This window comes from Pomacea canaliculata, linkage group LG9 (genome assembly GCF_003073045.1).
Source record: "Pomacea canaliculata isolate SZHN2017 linkage group LG9, ASM307304v1, whole genome shotgun sequence".
NCBI lineage: Eukaryota > Metazoa > Mollusca > Gastropoda > Architaenioglossa > Ampullariidae > Pomacea > Pomacea canaliculata.
The window spans coordinates 9,282,025-9,300,974 of NC_037598.1; the positions used below are offsets into that span (position 1 = coordinate 9,282,025).

At 43.2% G+C, this 18,950-nt stretch overlaps 2 protein-coding genes across 3 annotated transcripts in view; one reads left to right on the plus strand and one right to left on the minus strand.

Moving 5' to 3' along the window:
• Positions 1-18,950, minus strand: part of LOC112571634 (TBC1 domain family member 30-like) — a 39,803-nt gene that overhangs the window by 17,090 nt on the left and 3,763 nt on the right. Inside the window, exon 2 of one of the 2 annotated variants that reach the window (XM_025250772.1) lies at positions 16,317-16,481. In XM_025250772.1, coding sequence (XP_025106557.1) covers positions 16,317-16,481 — 165 coding nt within the window. Of the gene's footprint in view, positions 1-6,287; positions 6,922-16,316; positions 16,482-18,950 lie in introns of those variants that run through there. The other variant, XM_025250773.1, reaches the window with a different exon arrangement.
• The window catches only part of LOC112571635 (transmembrane protein 209-like), a 29,601-nt gene continuing 17,620 nt past the window's right edge, over positions 6,970-18,950 (plus strand). Inside the window, exon 1 of the mRNA XM_025250778.1 lies at positions 6,970-7,665. The gene's annotated coding sequence lies outside the window, so the exon portion shown is untranslated. The remainder of the gene's footprint in view (positions 7,666-18,950) is intronic.

Below are 18,950 nucleotides of genomic sequence, written 5' to 3' on the forward strand. Positions count from 1 at the left end.
GTCTGGTAGAATTTTAGGAAGAGAACTAGCTGGTCTCGAGCACAGAAAGGGGGGGGGGGAGAAAATTGTTTTACGCCAAGCCAGTAACTAAGGCTGTATCACGGCAAGGCAGCCAGCCGTGAAGACAGATTCCACGTGCAGAGAAAGAACACCGTGCCCTCTCAAGAGCTGAACCCATGATAGCCAACCTTCACTGTACTGGTGACAGGCGCTAACCATGGCGCCAATGGACCGCCCTTTCGAGAATGATGCATGTACAAGTACTAGTGGTCTTAAACTTGAAGCTGTAGGACACAAAACATTCGGGACGCAACATCTCTGCCCTTAGGTCTGTGAAAAGGAAACCGTGTCGCAGTAGGAATGCGGGGTGCCATGGTCACTCTTAATAATCCAACGCTTTCACAAAGCATTTTTATCCCAAGACTTCGGGAACAGCCCAGCTGACTAGCATAAATCTGAGTTGGTCCAATAGCAACTCCGTCCTTCCCATCCATAAAATGCAAAGTGTTTTCAGTCCCCCACTTAAACCTGTTGGGCCTTGAAAGAAAATAGGTTCCCACCCCAACTCTAAGGAGCCAGGAATCCATTTCTCAGCTGGATAAACTGGGAGAAGTGCGCTAGATAGAGGAGAAACATATTAAAGACATGCGCAATGCCAAGAAACAAGTAAATCCAGCCCCCCTCCTCTCAGACAAATATGGTAAATCGTCTTGAGATTCGGGCTCCATCCCCCTCTCCGCCAAATCTCATCTACTCAACTCTCCCTCGCGTCCGATCATGAGAGCAGAAAAGTAAAATGGCAGCGTGCCAAGCTCTTTCCGATCGGATGTCCACGTCAGCATCGGTGGCGAGCGAAAGCGATTCCGCGACGTGCCCACGCACTTTAAACATTATCCTCCTGCAGGCGTGAACAGAAAAAGGTGGATCTTTGGGTCTGCGCTGCTTACGAGACAATGGAGGATTGAAAAAAAAAGCAACTTTGTTGAGACGAACGAGAAATCTCGAAGACTTGATGAGCAGCAACATTCCAAACTTTTTTGTGGCGGTGGGGTTGGTTAAAGATGGATTGGCGAGCTGCTGAAGGAATAAAAAAAGCCTGCAGTTTGTGAAACATTTAAAAGAGAAAGCGATTCCCCAAGGATCAGATGCGTCTTGTCTAGTAGCCTGATCTTTCTAACTGTTGTCAAAATATTTTTCCTCCCTTCAGACTGATGCAGAGATTATGCCTAAAGCAAAACACACTTCTAGATTGCTTATCTCTTTAAAAAAAAAAGAGACATTGGAGAAAAAAAGCAGTATGTCGAGGTTTATCAATAATGAAAAAGCAAACAAGCTGCAATAACCTTATCAGGGAAAATATATTCAAAGACAAGCAAGATAACGTTGCTTTCTGAAGCATTTTATTAACACTTCGATCTCGAGGCATACATAACACGGTGAATACAGATTAACTAACCATATAAAATCTCGCTGTGGCCAGTCAAACGCTCTAAAATGCGATACATCAACTGATATACCCACGAGAAACCTCTCAAGAACTATTACTGAGCCAAACATTAATTCTTCATCTTCAGCCGAAGCTCTTAAAGGGGTGTGATAATACCACGACTGTCAGAAAATGCATTATTGACGTGGTACGGCAACGGCAGGCGAAAAATACAGAATGATCACAATAATGACAACAACTTTTATCTTGCCAAATTAAACCAAAGAATCCAGACGGCTTAGAGGTAAATCGTTAAGTACAGGAGAAAAGTGTCCACTGTTGGTCTCCAGACTTCTCTCCAGACATAGTCCCCAGGAATATTTTCGACGTGACGCTAGCCTTCCATTAGCTTCGACTCCAGAGCTGTTCCAGAAGAAGACAGGCCACTTGTACATACAGAACTTCGCAGGAATGCGGGAAAGTATGGTTGATGATACCTACATGATTGGTGAAAGTGATGCCAATGAAGTCACCCAGACAGCTAAAATGAAGGCCAGGGTCATCAAAAAGACTGAAATTAAGCTCGATGGAATCATTCGTCAATAGTACAGCTCCGATGTTGAAATGAAGGTCGATGACATCAACAGGACTAGTGAAGTTATGATCAGTGACACCATATGCTGCTGGTTAGTGCCTAGTTGTGATTCAATAAAGTACTAGGTGCGTATGGTCTACGTCACAACGGATCACTCAGGTGCAAGGGAAGGCCAGCGAGGCTCATTTGTGAATAAGCACCGTGCTTCCAAATGCAACCCTGCATAGGTCTTCCTTTTGTTAGCTTATGAGTTAGTAAGAAAATACCACCACCAACCCTACAAAAAAGAAAAAGTTAAAAATAGGGTGGGGGCATGATGAGCGTAAATCAAGCTCTGCTCGGAAATTTTTGCACCCTGAGCATCTCAGTTTCGCGATCTTTTCTAATCATACAGGAAGAATCAGTTTTAATTACCGTCAAAAAGTGTTGCTAATTAGCATCTATGATATCCTTTGTGTGCTTTAAGCATGGTGCCTGAAGATGAGCAGAGCAACGAAGACATCGATCGCGAATAAGAAATATTACATTCTTTTTGGGGGAAAAATTTCTATCTCTGCATCTCCGAGTCATTCAAGGAAGCCATGTGGTCCACTGGGTCTTTAATGACAGCCAGCATCTTGCATTGAAACTTATCACTAAATTCTGTATAATGAAAATGTGAAACCGTATTAACAAGCGTAAGTAATAGGGAATAATAACCGACACAGAAAATCACGCTGGTGACGATGCTGCTACGAAAACTACTACTGAAACTATTTGAACCTGGAGATGCCGGGTGTTCTGGATGAAGAAACTGATAATAAACTGCTCTATCGACAGGGGGAAAAGTCAAGATATTTTAGTGGTACTGTCGTAATCGTTATCAACTAGGGAGCTGACTGTGCTGCCATTTCTGTGCCAGCCTCGATGCCAGCCATCTCCATAACAAATGTCGAATGGCGTCATCGTTCAGCGAAGTCCTTGTCAAAAGTTTTGTATTTTAGTTTCAGATTTTTTTGTTACTTACTAATGTGGACATTTTACATTTTTTAAAACAGAAAATATGCGCTCGGTCTTCAAGGCATAAGCGGTAGTCCCTGGTCCACCTCAATACTAGAATCTTTTCCACAATAATTTGCAATTTATTATTATAATAATATCAACTCGTTATCTCGCCAGCCCCCGCCTCTCGCCCACCTTGTGGTAGGACGGATTTCCCCCCAAATCCCCCTACCGCCAAGTTATGGATTATATACTCTCTTTATGACACAATTTTCACCTGTCGTCCAACAGGCACGGTCGCGAGATAACTAGTTGGAATTGTACGACTCCCAACTCAAGGTACAAGGCGCACCCACAATGCTACTCGTGCAAAGAAGAGTCAACACAGGGACACCGCAAACCCATACAAACGGTACCAGCAAGACAAAATCAAAATGTGGTTTGAAAAAAGTCTTGATGGGCTGATTCGAAAACTGACTTCAGAAGAATGTATACTGTCAACAGGAAAAGAATAATGTTCATATAGCAAGAACGAGCAGTCGACATTTGATATTTTTATAAGTGAGGCATGTTATGGGGGTGAGATGGCGAAGAAAAATCTCGTACAGTGCTCTAAACGACGATGGCACTGCTTTCGTCTGTAAACCAGGCGCTGAGTCTTGCGACACTTCTGCCGTCTGCCTACGATCTGTTTTGTGCCCTAGGTGTGACAGTGGCGATGCTATTTATAGCTGGATTGCATCTCTGCACGTGAAGCCCACGTTCGTTCTGCCCCCTCGCTACCCCGATCACATTAAGAGATCTGGTACCGCCACGAACTAGCTGAAAACCTCATTTTACAGCTCATCGAGTTCTGTTTTTTTTTTTAAAACTGTAGTTTTGAAAAAAAAGGTTATCTACATAAATAACGATGGTGAACAAGCGTAGTCACCAATCAGAAAGCGAGAGAATTCACGCTAGCGAGACTGCTAGAGAGAGAGGTGGGAGTGCGGCTCGAGAGGAAACGTAAACCATTGAGAGAAAGAGAAGAGGCGCTAGAGAGTCTACAATCCGATGGTATTAATATCGAACAGACGAAGACAAAGAAGCACGCACGCGTAACTCCCTCACTGTGTGATGGTGGAGTACTTTTCTGGGTCGAAGACGTAACCATGGATACCGTCAGCCCACGCCCAATCACGTAGGATCATGGAGTCGTTTATGGGGGCAGTGGGGGCTTTAATACCAATAGTTCATTTGCCTGTCCACTGGTGGCAGCAGAGCTAAAGGATGAAACTGCGAACTAGCTTCCTTCGTAAAACCTAGCTGTACTTGTCACAGAATAGGTCATACGTTGTCTCCAGTCATTTGGCTTATTCGCACGGATGAATAAACACGTCAGTGTCTTCTTAACAAATGATCATGTTGACAATTGTTTTATGTGACAATAGTTCTGCCCACTATAGTCACATACTTGATAACGTGTTAAGAAGACCCAAGGTTCATAAAAATATTTAATTGCCTACTTGCTCCGTTTCCCTTCAGCTGCCGAAGCACGGGACCAGCAGCATGGAGATATGCGCAGTAAGGTCCCAAGTTTAGCACACCACCGTACTTCACCAATCGTCTTGCTAAGATTTATCTTCGCATTCACCAATGATCAAGTTATCCGAGTCCACCCGTCTAACCATCCAGTAGACATTGAAATGTGTAAGCCCCCCCCCCCCCCGCCAACCCACACACCCAATCCACTCTCATTCCGTTTAAAATTGATTTACTTCATGTGTTCGGAATCGATGGGGTGTCCGATATAACCCAAGACCTTTCATAATTTCTATGGAAATTGTCTGGACGCGTTCCTTCATCCTCTTACCTCCATCGCCGCTACCACAATTCACTTTCACCGACTTTTCCAGCTAATCTCATTCGTCAAGCTGTTGTCGTTCTACTGACAGAGTCCTTGCAGTGTTCAAATTAACATTTTTTTTTAGTACAATGATTGATATACTTTTCACTTATTTCATTCCTGCTCGCTGCTAGAAATCAGTGTAGAGGAACAAACTTGTTACAACATTAATAATACCAACACACACACACAGGTCAACTGGGAAAACCTTAAGACCTTCGAGCCTGAGATAATGCGCCTATTGAACAGCCCGAGGGTTGCTCCTGACCGAAGGCTTAAGAACTGGGCGAAGTTCATGAACGTATGCCCTTCTGCTTACAAGTACAATGGACATGGAGGAGCACGAGTGGGGGAAGAGGGAGGAAAGGAGTAGGGGGTCGTCCTCATCGCAGAGCTATTTCGATCCCTAGCAGAGAAGGGAGAGAAAGAGAGGAGGGGAGAGCCAATAGGAGTGGTTGCCTATCGATCAGCTGGCCCGTCCGTGGAAAGTGCCAGCAACAGGGACAGACATTGACACAACACAAGCCAGTAGAACGGCCTGACAAGTAGCGCAAGAAAGGCTCACTGCTGTTTCAAGAACAGTGCCAGAAGCCGTCTGACATCAAACCCTCTCACCCCACCTCCCCACCGCTACCACTCTCCGAACATAAGATGGCGTCAGCCTCGATCGCATGAAACCCTTTAATAAGGCTTTCTGTAGTTTGCCAATCCCTTGCCCATACCCTTCATTACCCCACTGAATCTGGAAGCGTTATTGTGAAATATACTGTTGTGTGATGGTGTAGCGTTCTTTCATCTGAAAAGTGGTATTCAGTTGTCTGTAAACTGCTGGGACCAAACTCCAAATTCAATGATTATGCGTAGAGAGGAAAGTTATAAAACATTTTTTTTTAATTTAGGTGTTTTATTCAGGGCAGCACGTGACCATGTAAGTACATTTGTCGGTGTCCTTCTGTGGACACGCTTTCTACTGTTTTCAGTTCTATTAACAACCGTACAAGTATTAACACAGCAGCTAAAAGTCACTTATAAGACGTGCGAAAACAACTACAGGGCAGACTATCTAGTCTGTTAACTTATGATTCACGAAGTTGATGATTTTGCGAGGACTTTAAGTTTCTCGTCATTATCTCAAAGAAACGGTTCAAAACTAAAAAAAAACTAATAAGCAAAAGCAGTAAACCTACAAAACTTACACATTGTAACATTACTTGATCACCCGCAACCATATCAGACACATATGCTCTTTCTCGGACGGGCGAAAACCTTTATCTTCCGGAACCCATCTGGGCTGTTTTAATCCACAAGAAGATGAAGATATAGCAAAAGACGGTTATCTAGGCCTATTTCCAACTACGTGATATATCAGAGTTGATTCTTAACTGTCTCTAGCCACTTACCTGCAACGTGCCGTTAAAATCCTCCTGAAACTGCTCAGCCTACTCCCACACAATCCAGAGATAGAATGATGCCACTGCCAGCCTCGTCTGCGAGGTTTACCAGCCAGTCGATGACGGCTCCATTGACGTCACGACAGTTTCTCCGCTGCTGCCAAGATGAGAGCCCCTCTGACGTCAGATGTTTCCTGCAAGGGCCGCTGCCTGGAGTGACGTTGCTGGCTCCTCTACTGCCGGCATTATTCTGTTACACGATTTTCCCCCTCCCACTCCATCCACCGACAGCTGCTGAATGATGGCTGCTGGCGATCGAACGGACTGCAAACCCTTTGCGATTGGTCTCTTTCTGAGACAACTTTGTCCCAACGATCTGCCTTTTACTGCGACTGGGAGCGAGACTAGTCGGTGGCTGGTGGCAGTGGAACGGGCGGCGTTTGTAGTCACAACAAAGAAGGCGTACAACTTTGCCAAATTTCAAAAATGTTAAAAAGTCTCAACCACGTTAACAGCCTTAGCTGGAAATACGTTACAGTGAACAGTTAGACTATGCCTGTCTTCTGTGCGAACCTTTTCACAAAAAAACCGGACCTGAGAAGACGATTATCAGACTCGAGAATTTATCAATTTCTTCAGAGAAAAAAAGATGTAGGCAAGAATTTTTTTTAAAAAAAAAAAAAAAGCCAAACTGAAGTGAAAATGTCAAATGCATCAACTGTCGACGCTTTTCAAATACTCCTGCCCGATATGAAAAATCATTTCCTGAGGGCGTCTGACAGAGTCATCCATGGATTTATTTTCACGCGGTGTCATTGTTACCGCTGATTATTTCAGGCCTACATGAACTTTGCCTTTAGCCAGCCTGCCACCCCGCCAGCCTGCCTGTGACGTCAGCAGGGTGTCATCGATCTGGCTGATTCTACTTGCAAATCGGATATTTCCTGCACTGCTCCCTTGATGTGTCTGACTTATAACTAGCAATACATAGCCACACTTCAAAAAAAAAAAAAAAAGACCTCGACAGAAACACCAATGTCACAAGCTCATCAGCTGCTCGCTAAGTGTTCTACCTCAATGGGAGGGACAGCGCAAGCTATTTTTGACCCCTCTCCAGCAAAGCGGAGTAGTAGAATATGGCGCAAATTATTCTGCGCCACACGCAAGACCAAAATAAACCTCGCAAGTTTTTCAAATGCAAAAGAAAAATCAGAACTGTGATTTTTTTGCTGTTGTTGTTTCCTTTCAATGCCTCGACACAGAGCCCAGCGACTGCTAGGAATGACCGTGCACCGTAGACCTACCGTCATCAGCGAGCACGACGTTGAGCGAACCCTCCGAGGCCAGGGTGATGACAGACAAGGCGATCCATTAAAACTACAAAATAGTAAGTATTTTTTTTATGTTCAAAGCAACTATCCGCTGCCAGTCTCAAGTTGAGCTTGTCTTCTAATGCAAGAAAATGGTTTGACTACCTGTATGTATGGATCTCTTTCCTTCCCCCTGCTCTATCTGGTGGTGGTGGTGGTGGGGTTTGATAAGTTGTGCATTATCTAGTGTTGTGGCACCCGCAGAAAACTAGATTTATCTTGACTAAGGCCTGTATCCAACAACCTCACCCCACCCCATCTTTCTAATCTCGCACGTACGCGCGCACACAACAATAAACGTTTTATATATATATATTAATCTTTTGTTCAAAGACTGAACCACAGAGTCTCTCGTCAGTCACTCACTGAGTGCGTGCAAGAAAAGGCCAAAAAGAACTTATAGAAAATAAATCAAATTTGAAATTTGGAAAAAAAACTGAGGAACAAACAAAAAAGATGCAACACTCGTGCATATACGGACCGCAACCAATTTTTGGTTAAGGCTGGGTGAACGTGGTAAAGACTTTCACATTTTTGAAATTGGCTAAGTTGTGACTGTTGTGACTTCATACGCCAGCCGTTTCACTGTCACTAGCCTCTGAGTAGCCTTACTAAACAGTCGAATCGTTGGGACCGATCTGCCACAGAAAGAGAGCAGTAGCGGAGGGTTCGCAGTGCCCTCGATCGCTAAACCCATCAATCCGCCTGTGGACGGTAAGGGCACATCAGCCCGTCGCGAAGCGTTCTCCGTGTATATGGGTGTGCGTTTCTGCGTGAAAGGGGTAGGGGGTAGCGGGGCAGAAAAAAGGTGCGAACAAAGCTCAGAGCGTAATCTAATGTTGTGCAAAATTTACCTCAATTAGCGGTCAGCACCCGCAGAGAATCCCTCACAGTCAGGGAGTAGGAAACACAACTTCTACTCTCATTACCAGCCCAGCAACTTCCAGCGGGGGACCGGGAGTGGATGGGTAGGGTGTATGTCACAATACGACCAAACACGTTGCCATTACCACGGGTGTCATTAGAATGCCAGGGTCGAAGGCAGGACAGAGATGGATGGCCGAGGGGGGTTCAAAACGCCTGGTCTAGAAAAACGAGAGGTCGCAGACAGCGAATCAAACGATTTTTATCCTCGTAAACTATATATAGTTTATATGTGCATTACAAAATTCTCCTCAATTCCCCTAAACTAAAATAAGTGTATCATAACACACCCTTCTTATATCATCAACTAAAAATGTATGCGTGTTATACAATACGCCCTTCGCATACCCTTCAATAAAAATGTATACATGTGTTACAAGGTGGGGAACCCTTTTTCATTCAAGGGCCATTTTGATATTTTTAACATCATTCGCGGGCCAGACAAAATTATCTACGTAAACATTAGCCTGGCATATTTGGTTACACTGTAGTTTCACCACAGTGTCAACACTTTTGTAAGGTGTTACAAAATTGGTACGGCTGTCCTTTGATTCACCACAATGCCCTTTTGTAACTGGATGCGCGAAAAATATGCTTTGTGTCTATGAAAAGCACAGCGAAGGAGCTCTTTGGAGTCTGTGAGTGTAAAATATATACGTTTATAATTAGAAAATTCCCAAAGGAGACAAAATATGTAGTAACAAACCCCTTTTAATATGCACAATTATCTGTTTGTGGCTGTGCAGTGAAGTACATCACAAACAATAATAATAACCACGACTATTTAGTATATACACACACCACTCTCCTCCATGAAGGAGTTCATGGCCTTTACAAAGCCTCTAAACACATGCTACACACCCAGACATGTGTGCACACGTGCAAATAAACTCATATGCCGAAACAATTTTTTTCCTTGTCTCCTCCACTCCCATCTTATTCTTCTCATTTAAAAAAAAAACTCTTTAAGATGAAGGGAAATTGACTTGTCGACAACCCGTATTTATTATCGGCTATTTTCAGCTGCGCAAAGGAGCGTTGGCCATCACGTGTCAGCAGCTCAGCTATGTCTGCTCTATAGCACCTGCGTTGTGCCTTGAAATGTCCCAGACAGTACCATTGCTGGTAAGACACAAAAGGAAAGATAATGCTATGCTTATGATGCTTAAGTAGACTAATCTCCGCCGTAGTTCTGAAGTAGAGCTGTTTGGGTAATGCCAGGTAACCTCATGCCGCTCAGGATGCTCTTGTACCGCAGCCAGTTGACATCAGTGAACGGCACAGTCCATATCTGGCGGTCAGTAACTAAGCCCGATGTATCGCGTGATATGATTCAAGTTCTTCGCTTAGACTCTGGTAATTAATATAGCATACGGACAAAAAAAAAAGAACTTCGCTTATTCTGAAAATATAATTTACAATCAGGTCAGCCTCAAACGACTCCACAGTTTGCTCCAAACACTTTTTTGATTTGAAAAGTTAGGTTGCTCTGTACCTAGGGTCAGACATCAATTCTGCTCAGCAATTCGGATTTTTTTTTCTTCAACGGCAGCACGATCTTTACCCCCTCCTCCAACCTCTATTATCGTCTCTCCATTTTCCATCAAGTTTACCAGACGGTAAGCTGTTCTTTCTTCCCATCGCATCAGAATTCGATTAGCGAAGCGCAGGTCGTTTGTGTCAGACGAGTTTCCCGGATGTACAATCATCGACGTTGTGAAGTAAGGTCTATTGAAGTCCGACCCTTGCCGTTGTATCACTGATCTGAAACTACCTGACAGATTCTGTGCACGCTAAAGCTTGTATTACAAGTATAACCCGTAACAACACGTAATAAACCAGAATGCAGACAGAAACAGACTGACACACCTCCTCTGTTTTGAAACCAACAAACTAAAATAAGTTCGAGAGAACACACACAAAAAAAGCACACAACATTGACAGTTATATATAGTACTAAAACACAGATGCGGTATCGTTTTACGAGCACCATTATGTCGGCTAGTCGACCTCCAGCAGAGCCCTGGTCTATCCATTAGTTTCCTATCAGTGCGTTGTGCGAGTTTTTGGAAGCATCGAGCCAGACGCGGATCTACATGAAGCCTGGCGTATTACCATCTCCCACGCAGTAGTCTCTGGGCTTATGCACCGGCGGAGACAGAAGGGCCAGAGATGCTGATTGGGCATACGTCTGGGTTTCGAATGGAAGGTTGAGGGAGGAAAATAAAAGAAGGGAATTTTATGGCATCCTTCAATTTTCTTTGCTGAGACGGTCTGAATAGCACCTATAGGTACAAAGGTTTAGTCGCGCAGGACATGCATGAAGATCAATGATCAGGTGCTCATTCACAAACCACGCTGGCAGTAGCATGTTTATACACAGACGACGATATCTGATATCTAAAGTTTGTTGCTTGATGAATTTTAAGTTTTAAAAAGTGGACTGCATTATGTAATCAGTAGATCCGTAGTCTATATGTGCATGTATCTATGTGCATGCAATATGGAATTTAGGATGCAACGCTGGTATTTTACTTGAAAGAGAGAGGACCATGCCATGTAATGTATCATATCAAAACATGTATTTTATCTAATTCCATATAGCAAATTGCATCATTGATTAATAGTCAAAGCTGGTAGTACTGGCAGATAAACTAAAGAAAATAAGAAAACCTAAAATGCGCGCGCGTCTGCCCACAATATAAATTAGTATTGATGTTACTGTGTGCCTGTAAGGTGCCATACGTGTGTTATTTCTCCTCGATCTCGGTTGTTAGACTGCGATTTGGGTACAATGTTCTGACTTATCAATAAATGATTAAGACACAATTTGCAACAGTGAAACAATAAGCATTACTTTACTACTAGGGATTGCACGACATGCAGCTGGCGTGGATCCAACATTTCCAGACCTGTCCGCTAGTCCAGTACCGAGTGAACAGAACAAGGGGCTGGTGGGGGGAGTGCGAGAAAGGAAGCAATCGAAATGGGGTGGCGGTGACGTCGCTGATCGGGCCTGGGACAATTTGACTTTTCGGTCTTGGGACGAAATGGACATAGCTTGGACGAACTGACTTAGGCTGTGGAGCAATATTTACACGTGAAGACCGACATAAGGTGTGCAAAAACTCTATACTACAATTACTTCACGAAGGATCTTTCTTTTCCTTTATCTTCCCCTTCAAAAATCAAGAACAGCATAGGACGCAGAACGTGTCCCAGCTAAAGAATATGAGCTTTAAAAAAATTACAGGTACTTCCAGTCTCCAACTTGTACAAGAGGGAGGTGGGAGAGAGAGATGGAAAGATGAGGGGAAAAATTAAATGACCAAGCTGTGCTGGCGTGAAGCGTATCGCACATATGTGAAGACGATCTAAACCATTTTCTTTTTGCGGGACGGTCTCAAAATTTATACGGCAGGCCGGTAAAATACCAAACCTAGTGAAAAGGGAATGGACAACAAATGAATATATAATGGCGTTCACTTACTAACGGTGCGTGCGTGAACCAGGAGGAAGCAATGGCATACAGTCCAGGGGAAGTAATGATGAGGCCAAAATAAGATTACCTCAGGGAGAGTTATGGGCCGTTATTGCTGAGAGTCTTGTAACGAGCTCGGACCTAAGTGGTCCGCTGATAAACTAAAGGCTGAACAGGCTGGTAGCTTCTTTCAAACTTGTAAAAATGTCCCGCTCACAATCACATAAATGTGTTCAATTAAGGTCCTTTAGAACGCTGAAAGTCGCAGTGTATACGTACATCCTGTTTATGTGTACAGAATTGCCATCATACCCTCACCCCAACGCATACACGCACCAAGGGCGGCTCTAGGCTCATGACAGCCCTGAGCAGAGAACGAATCGGTGGGCCCTTCGCCTATCAATGTCAATAAAACCAAGTGGCATCTCATGATATTCTCATTACGGCAGAACATTATAATACTGCATATAGCTTACTGTTCCGACTCCAGCAACATTAGTAAATACAGCGTACTAATAAACAAGAAACACAATGTTTTTCTACAACATCGCAGTCTCTGTGTCGTTATTTTCTATTTGTTTTATATTCAATATATATTGGTGTGCCAAACCCTGGGATTTGGCATCATTAACATCAGTTGCAAAACAACACGCAAACAAACAAATAAACCAAAAATCTTTCGAAATTGAGAAAAAGGCAATACATACAAGTAAGACTATACTAGACGACTCGATAAAAAGAGTACCCTTCCTATATAGCACGTGTGCAAACAGTGCAATCGTAGCAGTCCTCCTCCACTTCCTTACCTCTCCTTCCCAAAGCCCTCCATCCCTCTCGTGTTTATATTCTTAAAATACTATACGACCTACTCAACTGGTCCGAGCTATAAACAGATTCTGGTAAGTACAGATAATATAAATTTATTCTGTAAATTTCAGCGCCTGAAACAACGCCGTTTATTTATGATCTAATCTCAAAGTTAGCGATGTGTACATATAATCAGCAAGTCCTACAAAATCTCGCTGCTGCGCGTGAATAACGTGCGACATCACGTCCACGCTGTGTCTCGGTAAGCTTTTAATGGCTAGAAGGTGGAGAAATACATCAGGTTCATTAGACGATCTTCAGCTAGAAGCAAAGACGAGTGTGAAATGCTGCTATCTAGTTTGGAAGGTATTAAACCATACGTGTTTGAACCTGATAATTGTGAAGGTTCAAAACCCAAAACCCAAAATGCTCCAACAGAACGACCTCACGAAACCACATCGCTGATGTTTGTTAACTTTTGTAAACTGCAGGTGACCATTACAATTTACGCGCGCCCACTTATTCCGTCCCTATGTTTTCCAGTGCGACACACATGGCTTCTGGTCCAAAGGGAGATTTCAACAGGCGAGAAAATCGTTTTTATTTAATTTCTCCATATTCGTGTTTCTCCTTGCGATTTTATGTTCGTGGCCATTAATGTGGAAAGAGTCTATTGAGCGTGATATGTCACCAGTCGGGTAGGTCTTTAACAGATTAACGCATTAACCCCTTACGTGTGTGTGTGTTTTGCGTGCGGTGAGAAGTGTCTAGCTAGAACAAAGCGTACTGGGGAAAGAAGAATCACTGTACCAATAGCTTGAATATAGGTAATAAAGTAAAGAATCGAAGTTTTAGCGCGAGGTCAAGCGCAGTGCTGATTCATTATTCAATTGCTTCAACTCCCCGCCACCTCATCCCGCCAAATAAAAAAAGTTATGAGATGGCGGGGACCTTCAAGGTGTCATCACTCACTCAGATTCACCCAGTGAACTAGTCGATGTCAGCAGAGCTCAAGTCTGACGTGGAGACACGACAGCTTGCGTTTGTCCATACAATGGCGCTTTGAGACACTCCGGAGCTTTGACTCTTAAACCTTAAAAAGGATTACATTTCTCTAGACCTCGTAGTGGAACTGCACAAACACATCTTTCCAAAGCTGTTCTATTTTCTCATAAAAGGTATCGAAAAACGAAGATTATAGTAAACTGATGAGGGCCACTGTGTCCACTTTGATGATAGCAAAACGATGTGTTGTAAAGTATTCTTTAGCACATATACTTTCTGGTATTATCACGCAAACTAAAATGTACTACAAAATATTTTTCAAATGTGATCTCTAAAGAAAACGGCTGCTTGAAATCGTTATAGAGCATCCTGGGATTAGCTCGTCAGTTCAAGGGAAACAACTGACGCCACAATGACGACCTCTCTTTAAGACACTAGCTCTCGTGCGAAAATTATTGCGCAGATGGTGTTGCAGATGCTGCAGGATTAATGGCGGCAGCTAGCTAGTTCGGCTACCTCAACAATGTTGGCATGTATTAAATTTAAAGATTTCTGTGTATATGGGTAGTGCATGTGTGTGTGAGAGAGAGAAAAAGAAAGAGCCGACGGAGAACACTAAAACTTAAGTTTTCCTATAATACTGCTATCGACACTGTCTTTCAACTACAGCTACAAAGGTGAAAACTTCGAATGTTTTAGAAGAAAAACATTTTTTTAAATGCAAGAAACAAATAGCACCCACTAATGCTTTCATAGTTTCGCTTAACAAATGGTGCTCATTCTTGGTTTATAGACATCCCGTTTAAGTTATTGTTTCGATTGATTTTTCAGCAACGTCTTGATGGATGCCAACGACAAAGACCCTTTAAAACAGTGGTTCTAAACCGGGGTTCGATCGAACCCTAGGGGTTCGGTGAGTCGGTCTCAGGGGTTCGGCGGAGCCTCCGCCACGGAAGTCAAGACACATCCGCAATTCGTGATGACACTAAAGAAGGGTTCGGTTAATGTGCATATGAAACTTGTGGGCTTATAGCCATTAAATAAAATGTTCAAAATGGTACCTCAAACAAGGTTAAGAACCACTGCTTTAAAAGCATCAACACGTGAATCCGCAGTGGTTCTCTTTACATAAACATCCGATTTTTTTTTATATTTTTTTCTTCAGAGCTAATTCACGCCATTTACAGGGTGGTAATTTACAGCTATCGTTAAAAATTGTGCAGTCAACGTTCTCTCCGTAATTTTAGAACACAAGTATACTTATCAAATATGCGTACATACTGCAAAATATGCGTAATTTTTGTGAAAGAAAATAAAAGACCTTAAATAATGTTATGTGGAATGGATTCTGTGTTGGGTATTTTTATTTTTAAAAAATGCAGTTATAATTTTGCTCAATCTAAGCTGGCTGCGACCAACGACCGCCTTTAAAGCCAGATGTGGTAGACAGCCGAATCTAATGACAAATAGTGCATGCCTCCTAGGCGGTTCTCTGTACTCGCGCGTTGTCATTGTAGTCAGTACAAGGCAGATGGCCCTAGCCACTTACGCGAAACTGAGCGAGAAAGATTGAGGAAGATTGCCTAGTTGTCTTTTTCCCTTCCACACTTTCAATGCCATCATGCAATTACTGCATACCGGTGGATTGAAATAATTGCCCGAGCAATGATACAAATTCAAGCCTAAAATAGTATCAGTATCGGGGATGCTGTGGTGTGGTGTACAAGAGACGGGAGGTGGGTGATGGAGGCAGAGGCCTTTCTGCCGACATGACTGCCGTCCAGGGAGTCCAAAACGACGCACCACTTGGGGTTTGTGGTTTCGCTCTTTTTCCTGAGCTGCCACATCGTTTCTCTTTTGCCTCAGACAATTAGTATATTACGGACCACGAAACGTGCATCAGCTGGTATATTAAAGACAACGGACCGTGCATCACTATGAACCATGCATAAACAGACCTTGGCTACATGGCTTCCGTAGTCCTCATGCTGGACCTACAACTTCTTAGCATGCGTCTGGATGTCTACCATTCTACCGTCTAGCATAATCTATGGCCACTATTATCATCCTCATCATCAAACCACGACTATCACCACCATAAAAACAGGCTGGCGGCACGAGCAGTATTGTATATCATAAGCGATTTGTCGAGTCTTAGGCACGGCATGTGGAAGATTGAGTCCAACCCGTTCCTTTCGTTTCCTTTTCCTTGACCTGAATAAACCAGGCACCCAGGACCACCCGACCCACCAGTCTGCAGCTGCTTTCCCACTCCACATCCTATCGCCATCATTACCACCCACGCAGAAATCGCCCCTCTCCGACAATCACGCTTTACTAATCATCCAAACAGTGACCGCCTGGCTTCTGCGACCCAGACTCGTCCCCGCAAGGGCAAGACGGACGAAAAGAGAAACGCCGATAGCGCGAGACTGAAAACCGCTCACTCACGCCGCTTGAGAGATGCAGCCTGCAGGATGGCGGTCACCACGTCACAGTTTCTCTGCAGTTTGGCCAGCCGTCGGTCTCGCCGCCGGAGTTGCCGCACAAGCCGTCCGGAGGTCTGGCTGATGCTGCGCTGCATGTCGGCCACCATCTTTTTTAGCTGGACCGTACCTGCACACAACCACAAGGAAGCTGATAGTCGTCGTTACAAGTGGGGGAAAATATCTGCCAAAAAAACTAATGGTCGAAAGTCGAGCACCACCTAATGATCTTGTAAGCTTTAGACAGAATCGCTTCAGAATAAAGAGGTCTACCCACTAATGATCGTCCCCGTGTAAAGACGTGCATATGATGAAGGAACTTTAGAAAACGTCGAGCAGGTTTTAGCGGCAACTTAAGTTCACTTCCAAGCAAGCAAGAAAATAAGATTTGTATATCAGCATCCAGTGTCCAGCAATCCGTGTCATCTTTCGATGCATTAACACTGCGTGGGCAACTATCGAAACACTAGACGGTCTTGCTGTACAGATGTGATGCAGTTAAACAGACGTGCACTTACCTTTACCTGTTGGGGGTTGGAAGTGAATCAAATTAAGAGAGACATGGAAGTTCTGTGGAAATGTGTTATATGTAGTTGTATAATGCACGCGTAAAAGACAGCCACTGAATACACGAGTCCTAATCACATATAGAAAGGTGTGGTTGTTACCTTGGTCCTCAAAGGTTTGGTGTGCAAGTGGGGTGGGATCTGGCAGCACGCCGTGTGAACGACACGACCCCAGTGAAGAAAATTATATCAAATCACGTTTACATATTACACACAACATAATATTGCCTTAGACGTTGCCTTTGGAAACGTGGGGTTTTTTTGCTTTTTTTTTTTTTTCACATGTCTATTGTTCTGCCGAAATAAGGGGACTGAAAGTTTCAGTACGCTTAAGTATCCTTCGAAATGAAGCAACGAAAGCGGATACTGGTTCATTTGTACAGAAAAAAATTCCACCCATTTTCCACTTAACGTTGTTTTTACGTGAACACACAGGGACACTTACTGCACACGCGTGTATGCATGCACAGTAATACCAGCGTCTCAGAGTGAGTCGCAGGATGACCGGCTAGTCTTGCCTAAGATCCCACTGAGACGGAAATGGAAAAGGGATTAGACGTGACCAGAATTCGTACAACCATTTAGGCACTTATACGTTCTCTCTTTGTCTCTCTCTCTCTCACGTTGTTGCGGCGTGTCCTGTACACGTACCAAATTGGCGATGAACTTTAAAATACATTTTATGTTTAACATATTTAACGTCGCTCTCTTTGTGTTGCAATTTTCTGTTTTGTTTTTCTGATTCCACGCACATCTTTCCTCTTTTTAACAGATTCGATATATAATATCTTTAAACACTTACAAGCTACTCTTACTCCGATAAACTCCAACAAGAGTTTGAAACAGATGTAATTCTTCCGCAAATTAACAAACTGTTGAACGCTGTATGAGCCACGTTTTAGCATGTATATAGATGTATAGTAAAACTATCAACAAAAACACCACCCCCTTCCTAAAAAAATTAATAACAAACAAACAAAAAGGAAAACCGAATACGGCTAGAGCGTCACTCAGGTGTTCAATGTGGCGATGACTCATGTCCCCTTTTTCTTAAACCTCTATCCGACCACACACACTATTGATTTCGATTTTTTTAATTTTTTTTTTAGTTTGTTATGTTTGTTTTGCCACAAGGTGGTGCAGTTCCCCACTCCCCTTCATCCCTCGCTTTGGCAACACCGTGACAAGCCGATGTATGTCTCATGCTTAGACGGACTGATAGCGCGTGGTAGTGAGGGAGCTGGACTGACAGGCTGATTCATATCTGTACGCAGGTGTGCAATATTTTCACCTGCTTCTACGCCAGGAGGCTGGCTGCCATTAACTGAAGGAGCTGATGTTATGTCTACTTTTAACTCTCTTGTACGTGTGCAATAACCGCTATTATAAAAACGATTAAGCAGCAGAAACACATCTGCCAAATGCTGGTTCCCACAGAACAAGAAAGAGTTTGCATACGCATAGAATTAAAAAAAAAAAACTATCTTGGAATGCAAAAACAATGTGCATTTGCATGCGTGTACACAGATACACATTATACATCTATGAATATGATATGCACAAATCCATAAGCACACGTGAATAAGCATAAGAATGTACATGCATACACAAACAGTGTAAAGTAAGCATGTGCTTCCCTCCATAGCTGGCTAGCACACACATCAATAAAGTACATCAGAGAGCATTTGTTCTGAATCAAGTGCCAGTGTTGTAGCAAATTGATCAAACAGCATTTATTACAGTGCAATGCAGATCTGAAATAGTATAACTTTTCTCTGCTTGTAAATGTCTAAGATAAAATGTTTAAGTATCCTAGACAATGTGACAAAGTGTACAACAGATGTTCATTTCCTACACAAGAACTTTACTTTCTGTGATGGTGATTTGTCACCAAGTTGCCTCCAGATCCAACTTCAATGAATCTGTGTATGTGATGCTGTATATATATACTATATTATAAGCATATGTTTGTGTCTTATTAATACCTACTATGTATGTATTGTGTACACAACTAAAGGAAAGGGCCTCAAAGG